This window comes from Euleptes europaea, chromosome 20, assembly GCF_029931775.1.
Source record: "Euleptes europaea isolate rEulEur1 chromosome 20, rEulEur1.hap1, whole genome shotgun sequence".
In the NCBI taxonomy this organism is placed as follows: Eukaryota; Metazoa; Chordata; class Lepidosauria; order Squamata; family Sphaerodactylidae; genus Euleptes; species Euleptes europaea.
Window position 1 is genome coordinate 10190847 of NC_079331.1, and position 17625 is coordinate 10208471.

The following is a 17625-nucleotide window of genomic DNA, read 5'->3' on the forward strand; positions in this document are numbered from 1 at the left end:
GGGTTGTTGTTGTTTTTTGTGGGATTCTGTAGTTATGAAAGCCCTCAGGTTAGGGCAGATTATACACACAGCTCAAACATAAACATGCTTGTTGGAAAGTATATTCCCCTCTGCTCATGGGGACTCGCTTCCCAGACTGCATGTTTACAATTCATCATCATCATTAACCTTTATTGGCATGCCAGAGAACAAAAATAAAACAACAATATACCTCCAAAGGACAATACATATAATTCACAATTCGGGTTAATAAAACTTTTCTTGTTCTTTAAGAACTCCTGTAAGAAATTCAGCCACAGTAGCCGTAATTTTAGGATCCTGATCACTCAAGAGAAATTTACATTTCACTTCATTGCTCCTGTATCTCATGGACTGGAGCAAAGTAAATAACAGTTTATCCCGCAGAGTCACATAAAGAGGGCAATCTAAGAGGATGTGATCAATTGTATCAAGCAAATTTAAACCACATGGGCATAAGTGTTCGTGCCTGGGGATCTGAAGATATCGGCCTGAGAGCATCCTAGATGGGAATGCATTAACCCTAATGTTTACAATTGCAACTATATGTGATCTTTAAAAAAAGCCTTAAATAAATTAAATGGAATAACAATTACTCAAGGCTGAGAAACCCCAGTGAGTATACCCAACTGCAATCTAGATCACTTGGCTTAAGGGGTTTGTTATACATAGGGCCAAGCTCAACTGCTTGTGTTTCAGCTGCTTGGGGCAGCAGTATTCTTCTTGCAACAATGACACAGTTCATAATTCGAGAGGTGTGCACCAGGATCATTAGCAGTGACACAGAATCATAGAGTCGGAAGGGGCCATGCAGGCCATCTAGTCCAACCCCCTGCTCAATGCAGGATCAGCCTAGAGCATCCCTGACAGGTGCTCGCCCAGCCTCTGCTTAAAGACTGCCAGGGAGGGGGGGCTCACCACCTCCCTAGGTAGCTGATTCCCGTCAAACAATTCTCACTGTAAAAAATATTTTCCTAATATCCAGCCGTTACCTTTCCACTCGCAATTTAAACCCATTATTGCGAGACCTATCCTCTGCTGACAACAGGAACAGCTCCCTGCCCTCCTCTAAGTGACAGCCCTTCAAATACTTCAAGAGAGCAATCAAGTCCCCCCTCAACTTCCTCTTCTCCAGTCTAAACATTCCCAACTCCCTCAGCCTTTCCTCACAGGGCTTGGTCTCCAGGCCCCCTAATCATCCTCGTCGCTCTCCTCTACACCCGCTCGATCCTGTTCACATCCTTTCCCCCAGAAGACCCCAAGGTTCAAGAACACAATCCCATGCAAACGTGCACAATACAACTCCAGCAGCTTCTCCAACCTTGCAAAGGGAGCTGAGGAATACCAGCTGCAGCTGCAGGGGGAAGCAAAATGTCCCGAGCCAACTTTTGTTTGTATGATCAGTGTTACTTTCTGCTGCCCTGGCAGGTGGAGCTTACTACCTCATCTCCAGAAGTTTAGGACCTGAATTTGGGGGTTCCATTGGGCTGATCTTTGCCTTTGCCAATGCCGTGGCGGTAGCCATGTACGTGGTTGGATTTGCAGAAACCGTGGTGGAACTCCTCAAGGTAAGTAGGATTCCCAGAAAAGTGATGCATTTCTAGAGTTCCAATATTGGTGATAGATTTCACAGATTTGGGTTTTTAGAGCCCTACATTCCTTATCAAACCAGGTGTTAATAGGGATTTTCCTTTTTTCAGTTAGCCCATCTAAATGTTGTTTCGCTGAATCAACTATGCATAAAATCAGATTCTCGTAGGATTTAACAGCTTCCCAAGGGTCCTTGGAGCAGATTATGATTCCTCTATGCTCAAACATTTTTTTTCAGTTTTAAGTAATTGATGAATCTTTTAAATTAGATCTGGAGACAAGTAAATTCTTGGGAAATTATCTGTTTTTTCCTGCGAGCTCAGAGTTGAAGACGGCGGGATTTGTGGGAGATCTACATTAAAAGTCATAATCAGGGGGAGATGGTCACTAACAGTACAATCTCCTACCACAAAGAATTCAACACGGTCTCTTAGCGTCTGAAGTTAAAATATAATCAATCACACTGTTGCCTCTTCTTGATATAAAAGTATATTCGCTTATATTGTCGAGGCCAGCAGATCCATTAAGCGTGGCTTTACCATATTGAATGCAAAATTTAGCTAGACACACACCTGCCTAGTGGCTAAAAAACCCCCAGTAAAACCATGGTTAATAACTTTTTATACATACTGATCACACGTCTAATAAACGCATTAAGAAGTAACTTTATTGGTGAATTAGAACTCTCTAAATGTAACATAAATTCTAATTTATAAGCTTCCTCTTCCCTTCTGCCAGGTTGTTTCTTACAGTGCCGTAAGAATTTCGGAATTAATAAAGGGAATTAAGGTTCTAATTAGCCTGCCAATAACCTTGGCGATTGAGGCCCAACCAGCATAAAAAATGTGAAGCTCAGGGCTCATTACCCCTGGAATGTGAAGAATCCCTCTTTGGCCATTCCTTTCTGTTTTATGTAGCTGCCGGAGCTATCTTGCGCAAAAGGTATTCTTAATAACTTCTTTCTCACCATATTTTTCCCCAGAGCAGTAACGTCATAATGGTGGACCAAACCAACGACATCAGGATAATAGGAGCCATCACGGTAGTGGTTCTTTTGGGCATCTCCGTGGCTGGCATGGAATGGGAGGCAAAGGTAAAACACAGCATCAAAAATAAGCGTTCAGAGAACATGAACACACAAGAGGATGTTTTACAGTCACTAGGAGTCAATTTTTTGTCCAACATGGCAGTGGTACTCAAACAGTGGGTCGTCGTGACTCTCTAACAGAGAGGCAGGGGGCTAGGAGGGAGGGGCAGCAGGGTGAGGGGGATGGGAGGCTCTGGGAGGTTTGAGGGCAAGCTTGGGTTTACTTCTGAACACAGGGTTGTCAACCTCCAGGTACTAACTGGAGATCTCCTGCTGTTACAACTGATCTCCAGCCGATAGAGGTCAGTTCCCCCGGAGAAAATGGCCGCTTTGGCAATTGGACTGTAGGGCATAGAAGTCCCTCCCCTCCCCAAACCCCACACTCCTCAGGCTCCGCCCCCAAAACCTCCCGCCGGTGGCGAAGAGGAACCTGGCAACCCTATCTGAACATAATCCACCAAAGGGCCATGAAATACAGCCTGTTGCTCAGTAATATATCTGTAAATACTAAAAAGGAAAAATAAACTTTTTCCAGTGTTAAATGTGACCCTCGTGCATTTTACGCCAGCAAAAGGGAAAAAGTAAAGTGGAGTTACTTTGCGGGTAGTTCTTGGCAAGTAAATTTAGAAGGGAGTCTTGCTTCAAAAAGTCTGAGAGCCGCTGAGAACCAAGAAGCGTTGGTTTTTATACCCCGCTGTTCTCTACCTTTAAGGAGTCTCAAAGCAGCTTACAATCACCTTCCCTTCCTCTCCCCACAACAGATACCTTTGTGAGGTAGGTGGGGCTGAGAGAGTTCAGCGAAAGCTGTGACTAGCCCAGGGTCACCCAGCAGGCTTCACGTGGAGGAGCGGGGAATCGAACCCGGTTTGACGGATTAGAGTCTGCCGCTCTTAACCACTACGCCACTCTGGCTCTCTCACTGATGTGACTGTTGTTCTCAAGATCTAGGCCTGACACTCTGCAAAACATCACCAGTTTAAAAATAGCCTATGATAAATAAAGGGCAAATGCTTAAAGCAAGTCCACAATTTAAACACTCTCTTTTTAAAATCTTTACAGGCCCAAGTTATTCTTCTGATTATCCTCCTTATTGCTATCGTGAACTTCTTCATTGGGACAGTCATTCCAAGCAACCGTGAGAAAAAAGCAAGAGGCTTTTTCAATTACCAAGGCAAGTTTTCAGTTTGGTGGAATCAGTGGCACATGTTTTATTTGGTTGTCCCTGGTATATTGAGGCTCGTGTCCAGCTCATTTTTCCCCTAATAAAAGGTGTCACAGGGGTACCACAAGCAGATCTATTACAGATGTTGTTATTGGGGGGAAACAAGCAGGTTGCATCCTCCACGGCCAGGTTCTGTGCAGTAGCAATTAAAATTCGTCAATCTAAGAGTATTCCTAAGGAGGGTAAGGATTAACTTCAAAAGGGCGTCCATCGGTTATGTAATTATGTATTCAGACTATTTTGGGCTGAGTTCCCAGGAAGAATGATTATGTTGTATCAGCATATAGTATGTATATGAGCATATGTATTTTTCTGGCAAGGCTAACAGAGGTGGTTTGCCATTTCCTGCCTCTGCATAGCAACTCTGGACTTCCTTGGTGGTCTCCCATCCAAATACTAACCAGGGCTGAACCTGCTTAGCTTCCGAGATCTGACGAGATCAGGCTAGCCTGGGCCATCCAGAGGTCAGGGCGCAATACATACGAGCAACTCGCAATAGGGAGAGCATGGCAGCATCCCATGCAAAGCAAAACTGGGCAGATTCATGACACCAGGCTTTAGGGCTGTCAAAAAAAAAAAATTCGGTACAGTTCGGATTCGGCCGAATTTGGCCCTTGTGGGTTCGGTACGTGCCGAAGTCCGAACTCCCCCACTTCGGATCCGTTCAATTCGGCGGGAATTCAAAGTTCGGGGAAAAAAATTCGGCCGAATAAAGCCATTAAAAACACAACCGCGCCTTTCCGCGGCTCTGGGGGGGGGGCATTTTTGGGCTTAGAGGTCCCAAACTTTCAGCAGAGCTTCAAAGGACGTATATTGAAAGACTCCCCAAGTTTTGTAAAGATTGGGTCAGGGGTCCCCCCCACCCTTAATGTGGATCTCTCCGCAGAGCTTGCCGCCCACGCACAAAGCTCCCGGCCCGACAAACAGCTGATGAGAGCAAGGGCGGGGCAGGTGCTAAGAACTTTGCAAAGCAACACAACTGCAGAGCAACCCCTTTGCAAATATGCAAAGGGCGGGGCAGGTGTGAAGAATTTTGCAAAACAATACAACTGCAAAGCAACACAAGCACGCAATGCAAAACCTTTGCAACAGTGCATAGCAACACCTGACACCTGGGAGTTTGCATACCATGGAAAGGGACAGAGGCAGATAGCTATGCATAATGAGCAGGAGGGGGTGGAATGTCTCCTTTTGCATTGGACTTGGGACCAGGCAGATGCATTCTTTAAGTCACCATTTGAAAACCAGTTTTGAGCAAGCATCAATAACCTAACTGATCTTATGAATGAGGAAAAACCTGAAGAATAAAAATGAAGCCCCCCCTCAAACCAGGGAGAGAGAGACTGGAGGGGGAACACACACCCCAGGCAGAACCGGCAAAAGCCCCCTTTGGCTTCCCCCCCCCCACCCACAGAAACTGCTCCCTCCCCCCACACACACACAGACTCTGCTTTCCCCCACACACACACACAGAAAAGAAAAAATATAGATTAAAGCCCCCAAAGGGGTCTTACTGTGGCTGTCTTCTGTTCCAGCAGGAGGGGCTGGGAGGCTGGGTAATCCAATATGATTCCATTTGTATCCAATATAAGATCCATATGTATGCATCTCTCGAGGGTGATCCATTCATCCCAATAGGGGAAAGGGGAAAGCCCATATCTCGGGGGGGCCCTGACCCAATGTTTACAAAACTTGGGTGGTCTCTTAAAAAGCCTTGACTGAAGCTCCGCCGAAAGTCTGGGATCGGCACACCCAAAAATGCGCCCCCTGCAGCCATGGAAAGAGAAAAGGGGGGGGAGCCAATATTTCAGCCCCCACTGAACCCATCTTTACAAAACTTGGGTGGTCTCTTAAGAGGGATTCTCTGAAGCTATGACAAAAGTTTGGGGGCTGAACCCCCCAAAAAGCGCCCCCTGCAGCCACGAAAATGGAAAAGGGGGGAGAGGAAAAAGGGGTGGAGCCCATATCTCGGGGGGCCCTGACCCAATGTTTACAAAACTTGGGGGGTATCTTAAGAAGCCTAGTCTGATGCTCCGCTGAAAGCTTGGGGTCGGCACACCCAAAAATGCGCCCTCTGCAGCCATGGAAAGAAAAAAGGGGGGGAGCCCATATCTCGGGACCCCCTGACCCAATGTTTACAAAACTTGGGTGGTCTCTTAAAAAAACCTGTCTGAATATCCCCTGAAAGTTTGGGGTCGGTACCCCAAAAAATGCGCCCCCTGCAGCCACGGAAAGGAGCGAATGTGCACAAGCACCCCCTCACACACACATGAGGATTTCCCTCTCTCTCTCTCTTTCCCCGGCCGGCCGCACATCAGCTGATTCCTCCAGCACTCAATCCTGACTGATTGGCCAGAAGAAGACCCAGCTTGGCCACCAATTGGCCGGGGGAGGAGAATGCTGCTTACTGACGGTTATGCTGCTTACTGACGGCCGAATTGGCCGAATTTATTCGCTGAACTCCCGAACTCGCTGAATTCGGCCCCCCCGGTTGCCCGCCAGTTTTGAGTTCGGATCCGTCCGAACTAAAAACCGCCGAATCAAGGGAAATTCGGCTGATTTTCAGTTCGGGCCGAACCGAATTGACAGCCCTACCAGGCTTGCAGCCAGCTATGTTTCCATTACCGCTATCATATAGTGTGCCGAAGCTAGCACTCGAGTAGCATCTAGAGCAGATTGCCACAAAGAACCTGCTGACTGCATGCAGGATTTCCATGCCAGTGCCTGACTCCATCCTGCCAGGAGGATCTAGGTGGCAAGCTGCTCCACTAAGCATTCTGGGTCATAGAATCATAGCGTTGGAAGGGACCACAAGGGTCATCTAGTCCAACCCCCTGCACAATGCAGGAAATTCACTACTGCCTCCCCCCACATGCACAGCCAGTGATCCCCTACTCCATGCCCAGAAGATGGCCAAGATGCCCTCCCTCTCATGATCTGCCTAAGGTCACACAATCAGCATTGCTGACAGATGACCAACTAGCCTCTGCTTAAAAACCTCCAGGGAAGGAGAGCTCACCACCTCCCGAGGAAGCCTGTTCCTCCAAACAACCGCTCTAACTGTTAGAAAACTGTTAGGAAGTTCTTCCTAATGTCTAGATGGTCACCCTCCTCTAGGGGAGTTCTCCAAGATGGAGACAGGCAGAGTGGCTCTGTGACATTTTTAACTTTAGTATTCCTCTCCTTCCTCTTCACCCTCTCCTTCAGCAGAACCCACACCCACCATAATTCTTCTCTAGGGCAGCCATGTTTTCCCGAGCTTCCGAGAACTCTGCTTCCTCCATCCCCTCCCCTCCGTCCCAGTGGACAAAGGCAAGCTTGGCATACATCAGGTCAAACTCGTGGTCCAGGCGAACCCAGGCCTCAGCGATGGCCGTGATGTTGCTCAGCATGCCAACGGCACGCTGCGCTTTGGCCAGATCGCCCCCTCCCCGGGACCACTACAGGGGGCTGGCGGTTGAAACCAACCTTGAAACCTGTGGGGCACCAGTCCACAAACTGGATTGGTCTTGATGGTGGCAACAGCAGCACTGTCATCTTTGGGAAAGTCCCCTCAGTGTAACAGGCAGCAGGCCATATATTTACCGTGGCGAGGGTCGCATTTCACCATCTGGATGGCTGGCTCCAAGCAGGCATTGGTGATTTCTGCTACAGAGAGCTGTTCGTGATAAGCTCTCAGTAGAGATGACAGGGGAGTGGCTCTATGAGCTTTACAGCGTCCCATCGCTGCAGTTCAATGCGCCCTGAAAGTTCACAAAGATTGTTCCCCTTTCTTTTGCAGCCACAATATTTGCCGAAAACTTTGGACCGGATTTCAGAGAAGGAGAAGGTTTTTTTTCCGTGTTTGCCATTTTCTTCCCAGCAGCCACCGGCATTCTTGCTGGGGCCAACATCTCTGGAGACTTGGAGGTGTGTATGGGTCACTGGGGGTGTGGGGGGAGGTAGTTCAGAATTTCCTGCATTGTGCAGGGGGGCTGGACTAGATGACCCTGGTGGTCCCTTCCAACTCTATGATTCTATGATTCCATGATTCTTTCCAATGACTGAATGCGTATCTTGGCACCTTGACACTGCCGGAATAGAAAGCAAGCATCTATAGTGTTTTAATTATCATAATTTATGCAGCGGCTAATAAGTTAAATGGATACATATACAAAATAATGACGATCATGATGTTTGAAACAAGTGACTGGAGCCAAAGAACCAAGACTGGGAGGAAAATATTAGCTAGCATTGTTCTGCAAACACTTGCACAAAAGTTTACGCCGTGCTATAACCTTACATTCTACAGTAGCTCTCATGGTCCGCTTGTGCAAATTCTTGCACAATCAGATCATCCATCTTTGAATTGGACGGCTGCATAGTGCTCTGTCACATTCATATGAGAACAGGCCCCGAGCTAATTCCCCACGTGCATAAACGGGCTCCACAACATTTATCTTATAGAAACAGACTATGAAATTTTAAAAAGGCCGCCAATAACTGTAGTAACACAATATTAATGGACCCATTATCTGGGTACTGCCTATGGAAATGAGGTACGTAATTTCTATTACTACGGCTTTGCTAATTCGTAAAAAACTATACATGCTGTGGAAGTGAAATTTACAATTGGAGGGGTAGAAGGAAATGCAGAATTAAACATGACTTTAAGGGTAAGACCAATCCCAGATTTTGGGGAGCTGATCTGAAATGCTTTTCTAAAACTGGATAAATTGAGAGTCCTCCACCAATCCCTTTGGATAGCTTTTTTAAAAGTGGCCAAGAAACCCCCTTGCTGGCACAATTTAGGACACTTTGTTCCAAATGTGATTTTTTATTGGTATTCTTGCGTTTGAGCCTCCAGAGGATGACATTTCCAAGGTTTTATATAAAATTATGAAAGATGTAGACATGGTCACATGCAAACATGACTCCAAATGCTGCAAGCCTCATAAAGAAAGATACAGAGCTCATAACCTTTGCAGTAAAGTCATATGGTTAGTAACATTAACTGCCTCTGGGAGCAAAACTCCTGACGGAATTCTAAATGTCATCTTTGTACCACTATACTCCTGGATTTTGACATTTTGTGTGAGCAGCGCCAATTTTTTAGCAATGTTTAGTAAATCGTCACACACCCTTTATCTATGTCTGATATGACTGGGTTTTGTTAATGGAGGTTTTTTTGTGGTTTGCATAGATTTTATGATTACTATGAAATTCATACGGTGTAGTAAACTGTGCCTATAAAGATCGCCCAAGCAAAGCAACGCACAAAGGCGCCAGATTGTCTAGACATTTTCAAACTTCGTACCACACTACCATAAGGACAAGAAAGTTTGATTAAAAAATAATAATTGTGAAGAGTCTTCTGTACCAGATCTGTATGTGAACATTAAAATGCAGAGAATGCCTGTATAGAGAAAACACATACATTTTCATGTTTAAAAAAAAAAGTGAATGTCATGGTTACCTTTGCTCTTATAATGTTCCAGGATCCACAAGCAGCTATACCCAAAGGAACAATGTTGGCCATACTGATAACAACTGTTGCTTACATAGGTGTAGGCATCAGTGTAGGTGAGTAGGAAGCAAGCATTTGCATTATAGTCTGGCGCCATCACGAATATAGTTAAGCATGTTCAAAGCTCTGCGCTCAAATCGGTACTTAGCAGCCTCGTTATTTTTTGATCCTGTGGATTTGCTATGCAGGGAGACAAATCAGGGTTGCCAGGTCCCTCTTCGCCACCGGTGGGAGGTTTTTGAGGTGGAGCCTGAGGAGGGTGGGGTTCAGAGAAGGGAAGGACTTCAATGCCATAGAGTCCAATGGCCAAAGTGGCCATTTTCTTCAGGGGAACTGATCCCTATCGGCTGGAGATCAGTTGTAATAGTAGGAGATCTCCAGGTAGTACCTAGAGGTTGGCAACCCTAAGACAGATGTATATATTAGCCAGAGTGGTGTAGTGATTTCAAGCAGTGGACTCTACTCGGGAGAACCAGGTTTGATTCCCTACTCCTCCATATGAGCGGTGGATGCTAATCTGGTGAACCAGGTTGGTTTCCCCACTCCTACATGTAAGACCAGCCGGATGACCTTGGGCTAGTCACAGCTCTCTCAGCCCCACCTACCTCACAGGGTGTCTGTTGTGGGAGGGAAAGGGGATTGTAAGCCAGTTTGATTCTCCCTTAAGTGGTAGAGAAAGTCGGCATATAAAAACCAACTCTTCTTCTTCAACTGAAAACACAGACTGCAATAACAATCCCCATTTGGCAGTGGTGTGCAACTGGGATGGCGGAGAATTTTCAGACAGGTAATGGGATTCCTTTTATAGGAAAGTGTCACAGACTCAAAAAAAAAAAAAAAAAAAAAGGATTTCCACACTGCCAAACGAGGAATTTACTCTCTGGACTGTTCCACTAGCATTTGGCATACGGATAACTACTAGTCATTAGCACAAGGTAATTAGGGTCGCCATGAGTCGGAAGCGACTTAACGGCACTTAACACACACACACACACAATTATTGTGCAGCTGTATTGCAGCAAAACTGCCTACCTCCCTTCTCCTCTTTCTATTATGCTGTTGCCATTGGGATGAAATGCATGTCAGGCAATTTGACAAGGCAAGGGGAACTGGTGTTGCCCTTTTGACTCAGAGGCTTAAACGAAATCACAGCGTTTGGGATCAGGAAAGATTTTGCCCCCCAGGTCAGACAGTCCGGCTGGCTACCATCAGGGGTCATGGCCGGCTGCATCCCAATCCGGGAGGATGGTTGCCAGCCCCAGATCCCCTGCAAAGCAGGCTCTTTGTATTCACAACCTGCCGAGCCAGGGGCTTTAAACCGCCAGCCAGCTGCAGGAGTCAGCATTGCGTACGCTTCTTCCCTTCCATGCCTGAAGCGCAGAAAGCCCGAGGTGGCTCAAAAGACTAGGTTTGAGCCCTGCAATCCCTCGCAGCTGCTTTCCACAAATAGTGGCATGAGGGCGATCTGGGAAGACTTTGCCGTAAAACCCAGGTCGAGCCCTGCCTCGGAACTTTCCAGTGTTTCTAGGGGGGAAAGGCTTTCGTTGATCCCCGCTGTATCTTTCAGACGCTGCAAACTTCCCCGATGGTTAAATAAATGTGTCTGAGTTGAGCCGTTTGCACAGTTCTTCCGTATTTGAGACTGCTGCATGCACAGGAGGTTAAATGCAAAGCCCCGAGGAGTAATGCCTTAATGAATGGTGGCATTATTTGAGAGGTGGGGAAACTCACTCGTCCCAAGATAACGGGAGCGGAAATGCATACAGAACATAGCTAACCTAAGAGTACCTAGTACTGTGTGAGAATATCTGTCTCTTGTCACAAGGAATGGAAATAATAATATGCTCTTGTTTCCACAGCTGCATGTGTCGTACGTGATGCTACTGGGAATGTCAATGATACAGTTGTATCTGGGATGAATTGCAACGGATCATCTGCTTGTGCCCTAGGCTATGATTTCTCCAGCTGTAAAACCCAGAAATGTGGTTATGGGCTGATGAATAATTTCCAGGTTCAAAAGAGCTCTAATTATGCAATTTGCATAATCATATGTGCGTTGTACAAATGAGCAAAAGAGGCTGTATATAATAACCTACACTAATACACTCACTTACCCACAAGCAAGCAGTAGCATGCATTGGTTGGAGATTTTTTTCAATATCTGTACTAACTGACCAGCTGAGGTATACGTAGGGTTGCCAGGTCCCTCTTCGCTACCAGCGGGAGGTTTTGGGGGCGGAACCTGAAGAGGGCGGGGTTTGGGGAGGGGACTTCAATGTCATAGAGTCCAGTTGCCAAAGCAGCCATTTTCTCCAGGTGAACTGATCTCTATTGGCTGGAGATCAGTTGTAATAGAAGGAGATCTCCAACTATTACTTGGAGGTTGGCAACCCTAGGTATATGACCTATATAGATAGTATTGGAAACAGGAATTAGGTCAGTCACTCTTATTCAAAAAGCCAAGAAGCAAGATTTTATTCAATCTCTTTGGAGGATGGATTGGCTTGTAATATGGCCTAGTAGAGAAAGTGTTGGGCGGGGATCAGAACTATTTGGGCTTTCACACATGCTGAATAGTGCACTTTCCATCCACGTTCAATGCACTTTAACGATTGTTTGCAAGTGGATTTTGCCGTTTCACACAGTAAAATCCAGCTGCAGAGTGGATTGAAAGGGCATTATTAGACATGTGTGAAAGCGCCCTCTGTCTCTCAGGCTTGATCTATACGTGTAGCAGAATGAGGTGGGATTGAGGAGGCTGCACAGACAACAGTTTCAGGCAGCAAAGGGGAGGATCAAAGTTTTGATGCTTGTGGGCTTCCTAAAGGCACCTGCTTGGCCACTGTGTGAACAGACTGCTGGACTTGATGGACCTTGGTCTGATCCAGGATGGCCTTATGTTCTTATGATCAGTAGACCTGAATAGGACTGCTCTCAAGAGTCCTACACAGCAGACCACGGCTCCTCCAACTGTTTCAGTGGAGGAGGCTACCCTGTCACTGCGCAGGAAGATCTGCTACCTCCACCCAAGTGCGTGGGGAAAGCAAAGCAGGTACCCTCAAGAGTTCTACAGGCATGCTGGAGAACATAGAGATCTTTGGGCCTAAGCAACAGAATGTAAAGTCCACGGCTGAATTAAATACTGGTTTATGCAGAACATGGAAACATAACCATGAAGAGTCATATGGGCTTGGGGAAAAAAATCTATAAAATATCAGTACTAGAAAGGAACATTTATTATTTACACTGGCACTAAAAATGGTCTAGCAGATGATAGCATTTCTATTTCAGTTTTTATGGGACAAACATGCAAAAAAAAACCAAAAACCACAATCATCTGAACTAGTCTGTCTTGTAGGTAAGTGTATCAAACACACCTGAAAAAGCCATCTGGAGTTTTAAGGTTTTTAATTGGGCTTTATTGTTTAGTTTTAGAATTATTAATTTTATTGCTGATGTTTTGATGTGTCTGGATGATGTTACCCGCCCTGAGCCTGGTCTCGGCTAGGGTTGCCAGGTCCCTCTTTGCAACCGGCGGGAGATTTTGGGGGCGAAGCCTGAGACGGATGGGGTTTGCGGAAGGGAGGGATTTCAATGCCATAGAGTCCAATTGCTAAAGCGGCCATTTTTCTCCAGGTGATCTGATCTCTATCGACTGGAGATCAGTTGAATTAGCAGGAGATTTCCTGCTACTACCTGGCAGTTGGCAACCCTAGTCTCGGCCGGGGAGGGCAGGTTATAAGTTGAATGAATGAATGAATAAAAGCTCCTGAAACTTTCCAAAATTATATATGTGTGTGTGCATGTGTGTGTATGTGTGTATATAAAATGGAGATTATTGTGTGTACAAATTTCTCTTTGGAGGGTACAGAGGTTACTCTCACTTAAAAATGCAGTTAACTCGCTTCTTTTGACATCCTGTTCCAATGACACTCCTTCAGTAGGACAGGATTCAGTTACAGAACAGTTTCCTCCACTAGCAGCATCTTGTTTTCCTGACAACAAAAGAAGCTTGCTGTGTGGAAAAAAGAGCTGTTCAGGAGGCTCGTAATAGGTGACTGAAAAGATAAATAGAGAAGAGGTGACAAATGGCAGTGCATATTATTATCATCATTATTATGATTCAGCGCCGCGAGCATGGGTTATTTATGATTCTGCTTGTACCTGGGATTACTTGAACTTCATGGATGCCTTCTCTTTTTCTCCCCAAAAAAGGTTATGAGCATGGTTTCCGGATTTGGTCCCTTAATCACTGCAGGGATATTTTCCGCTACTCTTTCATCAGCATTAGCCTCGCTTGTCAGTGCGCCCAAAGTTTTCCAGGTATATCCAAAGAGGCAAAATTCCTCATTCTGTATTTTCATGTAATTTGTTGAACAGCATGTACCCTGGCTTGACAGTGCATATAGGCTTATTTTCAGATCCCCTCCCCTCGCTCGTCCAAATACACCTCCCAGTTCAGGACATGAGAACGCCCTTATCAGAAAAGCCTTCTGTCTCTGCACAAAAACCCACGGCTCCTTCTCTTCCTTGTTGAACAACCAAAACATCTGGCTGGCTGATGCACAAAAGTGCATGACAAGGGCCAATAATGATGGGACATGTCAGAACTATTTTCTGGGGGGCCCGGAGTTAGCCCTGGTCAAACCATTGCTTGAGGATAGGGAGGCTGCTGTATCCCACGCAATGGCAAAATTCTGCTACTTGGCTATTAAGAGAAGCGCACACACAAGGAAGGAGGCAGATTAATGGCCTTACATTCACCATACTAACGTATATCGTAGCTGAGAATCACTTACTTATGATATTTATATAGCTATCCTTAGCCTATTTATTAAATCAGGGTTTTTAGATTTTATCGTTTTTTCCCCTTTTTCTTTTTACAACCACTGACTGTAATTTGTATGTTTGTTTGTTTGTTTTATTCATGAACACTTGAAGCTGAATCAGACCCTTGGTCTATCAAAGTCAGTATTGTCTACTCAGATCGACAGCAGCTGTCCAGGGTCTCAGGCAGAGGTCTTTCACATCACCTACTTGCCTGATCCCTTTGACTGGAGATGCTGGGGATTGAACCTGGGGTCTTCTGCATGCCAAGCAGATGCTCTACCACTGAGCCATGGCCTATCCCCATCAAGCTGCCTTATACTGAGTCAGACCCTTGGTCCATCAAAGTCAGTATTGTCTACTCAGACCGGCAGCGGCTCTCCAGGGTCTCAGGCAGAGGTCTTTCACATCACCTGCTTGCCTAGTCCCTTTAACTGGAGATGCCGGGGATTGAACCTATGGCCTTCTGCATGCCAAGCAGATGCTCTACCTTTCACTGGTCTTGGACTGTAACAATAAAGATTGATTGATGGGATGTAACATGGCATCTTCTGCAGACCCAGCATGCTGAACACATATCCCATCTACCCAAAGGACAGGCGAGATCCACGTCTTTGATAAAGGCACCCTGTTCACAGGTGCAAAGTTGTTCCTCTTATACACACACACACACACACACACACACACACACACACACTGTAATTGTTGCCTAATTCTTACCATCCTGGAGCACAGTAGTTCTGCCGTTTCCAATGGCTGCATCCCAAGCTAGATCCTAATCTCTGAAACAGGGAAACTATGGAGGAGAAATGGTTGATGGTTATTCTCCCAACTGGCATTGTTGGCTTGCAGGGAAGAGAGGTGTTGGAGCGAGAGTAATGATGTCATCCACCCTTCTCATATGCTTTCCCCCATTTCAAACCTTACCAGTGCAAACTTGGCTTTATTCGCTACGCTGAAGCAACACGCTTGTAAATACTGCCTTTCTGAAATCAGTTCCACTCTTTCTGTAGGCCCTCTGCAAGGATAATATCTACCGGGTCCTCCACTTCTTTGCTAAAGGATACGGGACAAACAACGAACCGATCAGAGGATATGTCCTTACTTTCTTCATTGCTATGGCCTTTATTTTAATTGGTGAGTAAACGAACAGCTTTCTAAGCTCCCCCACCCCCATTAAGCCATTCCTCAAGCTTCAGGAAAGATTGCCATTACTACCACTGACCAGTGTTAAAAGGAGGAAATAGGTTTTTGCTGCCACTGAAATGCATCTTTTTTCAAACTGCTAAGCTAATCGAAGCCAGAGGAAGCAGTTGAGATTAGACTGCTACGGCCATATGTTAGCCTTGAAACTGAGACTTACAATGCAGTCCTTGCTATTATCATGACCGTTGCCCACTTCCCATAACGCCACAAGAGCATGCATGCACAACTCACAAACCACACAAACATACATTTCCTGAAGTTTGAATATCAAGTAACTAATGTAACGTCTACATGCTGATCTAGTGGAAGACGCACTACCGCAGACGTGCTACCGCAGAGTATCTCAACGCCACACGCTACAGTTGCTGGGCTACTGCAGGACTCAACAAATCCCAGCTGACGGGGCGCCTACACATTTCACTGTGGCACCCAGTATTTTCATCAGTCATGTATCGTGAACGCCTCTTGGTGATTCTCAGTTAGAAGTACAAAAGCATACTTAAATCAAAGGTTGTCTGTTCCAAACTGATAGAACAATGAATTCCACCTGCCTTCACAATACGTTCACAAGAACTAAACCCTAGACTTCAGCAACGATCTTTCTCATCTGATCACAGTTATATTCCAGCTTGTGGTGTTTTAACTTTAACTAGCTTTGTATTCTGAATACAAGATGCTTTGTCACTGTACAAAAATGCATTGCAATTATTGTGGCACGAACGATTTCTGCCTTTAATTCAGAATTAAAGTTGTTTAACTGTCTGTTTTAATCCTGCAGCTGAGCTGAACACCATTGCTCCCATTATCTCCAATTTCTTCTTAGCTTCGTATGCACTTATCAACTTCTCCTGTTTCCATGCATCATACGCAAAATCTCCAGGTTAGTTTTTCAGTTTCTTCTAGTTTACATAAGCCCGTTTTCCAACAACAAAAACAGACTCAGAAAATAAGTGTACACTTACACGAACCCACCCATGGGTTGACCCCAGACTAACCAACTAAAGCTTTAGGTGATTACTCCACAAATTGAGGCTTACAACCCTATTTTTACCTGTGGTAGAGGCAATTGCCTCTTGCTGAAAACAGATGCTCATCACATGCATGGAGATACTTATTTCAACAGAGGAGAAACAGGCCTATTATTTCCAACGTGGAAGAAAATACAGTGGTGGCATAAATATATATGTACAAACACCATTTGTATCATTTTCCTGCTGCTGCCTAAACAGAGGGGCAGTTTAAAAAAAAAAAAAAAAGACTTCCCCTAATTATCTGTGGAGCTACACAATTGCAGATTAGATCCACACTGGCAGGGACCTCAGTACCAATTACTCAGTACACTTCGGATATGTATGGATTAGGATGCTGTGATTACTTAAAATTCTAGGCCAAACAATACTGATTTCTCCTTCGGCTAATTTTGGCTGCCCAAGCCAATTCAGTTACAGGTGTTCATAACTGCCAGCGTGGTGTAGTGGTTAAGAGCGGTGGTTTGGAGCGGTGGACTCTCATCTGGAGAACCGGGTTTGATTCCCCACTCCTCCTCTTGAGCGGCGGAGGCTAATCTGGTGAACTGGATTGGTTTCCCCACTCCTGCACACGAAGCCAGCTGGGTGACCTTGGGCAAGTTACAGTTCTATTAAGAGCTCGCTCAGCCCCACCTACCTCCCAAGGTGTCTGTTGTGGGGAGGGGAAGGGAAGGTGATTGTAAGCCGGTTTGAGTCTCCTTTAAGTGGTAGAGAAAGTAGGCATATAAAAACTTCCTCTTCCTCCTCCTCCTCCTCCTCCTCCTCGACAAGACAAGACACGTTTCAGATCAGCAGAACCCACCATTCCATTCTCGCTAGGCTGATCCACGCTACTGCTGCCAAGTTTTCTTATATCTTTCGTGCTTTTAAAAAACCCTTCAAGTAATCCATTATCTCGAGCATTCGACAAAAACCAACAAAACACAAAACAGATGATATACTGCGAGAGTCATGATTGGGTTTCCCCTTAGTGTTGCCATCCTCCAGGTCCTAGCTGGAGATCTCCTGCAATCACAACTGATCTCCAGCCGATAAGAGATCAATTCACCTGGAGAAAATGGCCGCTTTTGCAATTGGACTCGATGCATTGAAGTCCCTCCCCTCCTCAGGCTCCGCCCCAAAAACCTCCCGCCAGTGACGA

At 45.7% G+C, this 17625-nt stretch overlaps 1 protein-coding gene across 1 annotated transcript in view; it reads left to right on the forward strand.

The window, feature by feature from the left end:
- Nucleotides 1-17625, forward strand: part of SLC12A1 (solute carrier family 12 member 1) — a 48771-nt gene that overhangs the window by 8737 nt on the left and 22409 nt on the right. The window contains exons 5-13 of the mRNA XM_056865819.1: nt 1447-1586; nt 2591-2701; nt 3755-3866; nt 7699-7826; nt 9395-9479; nt 11283-11434; nt 13639-13746; nt 15264-15387; nt 16235-16336. Coding sequence (XP_056721797.1) covers nt 1447-1586; nt 2591-2701; nt 3755-3866; nt 7699-7826; nt 9395-9479; nt 11283-11434; nt 13639-13746; nt 15264-15387; nt 16235-16336 — 1062 coding nt within the window. The remainder of the gene's footprint in view (nt 1-1446; nt 1587-2590; nt 2702-3754; nt 3867-7698; nt 7827-9394; nt 9480-11282; nt 11435-13638; nt 13747-15263; nt 15388-16234; nt 16337-17625) is intronic.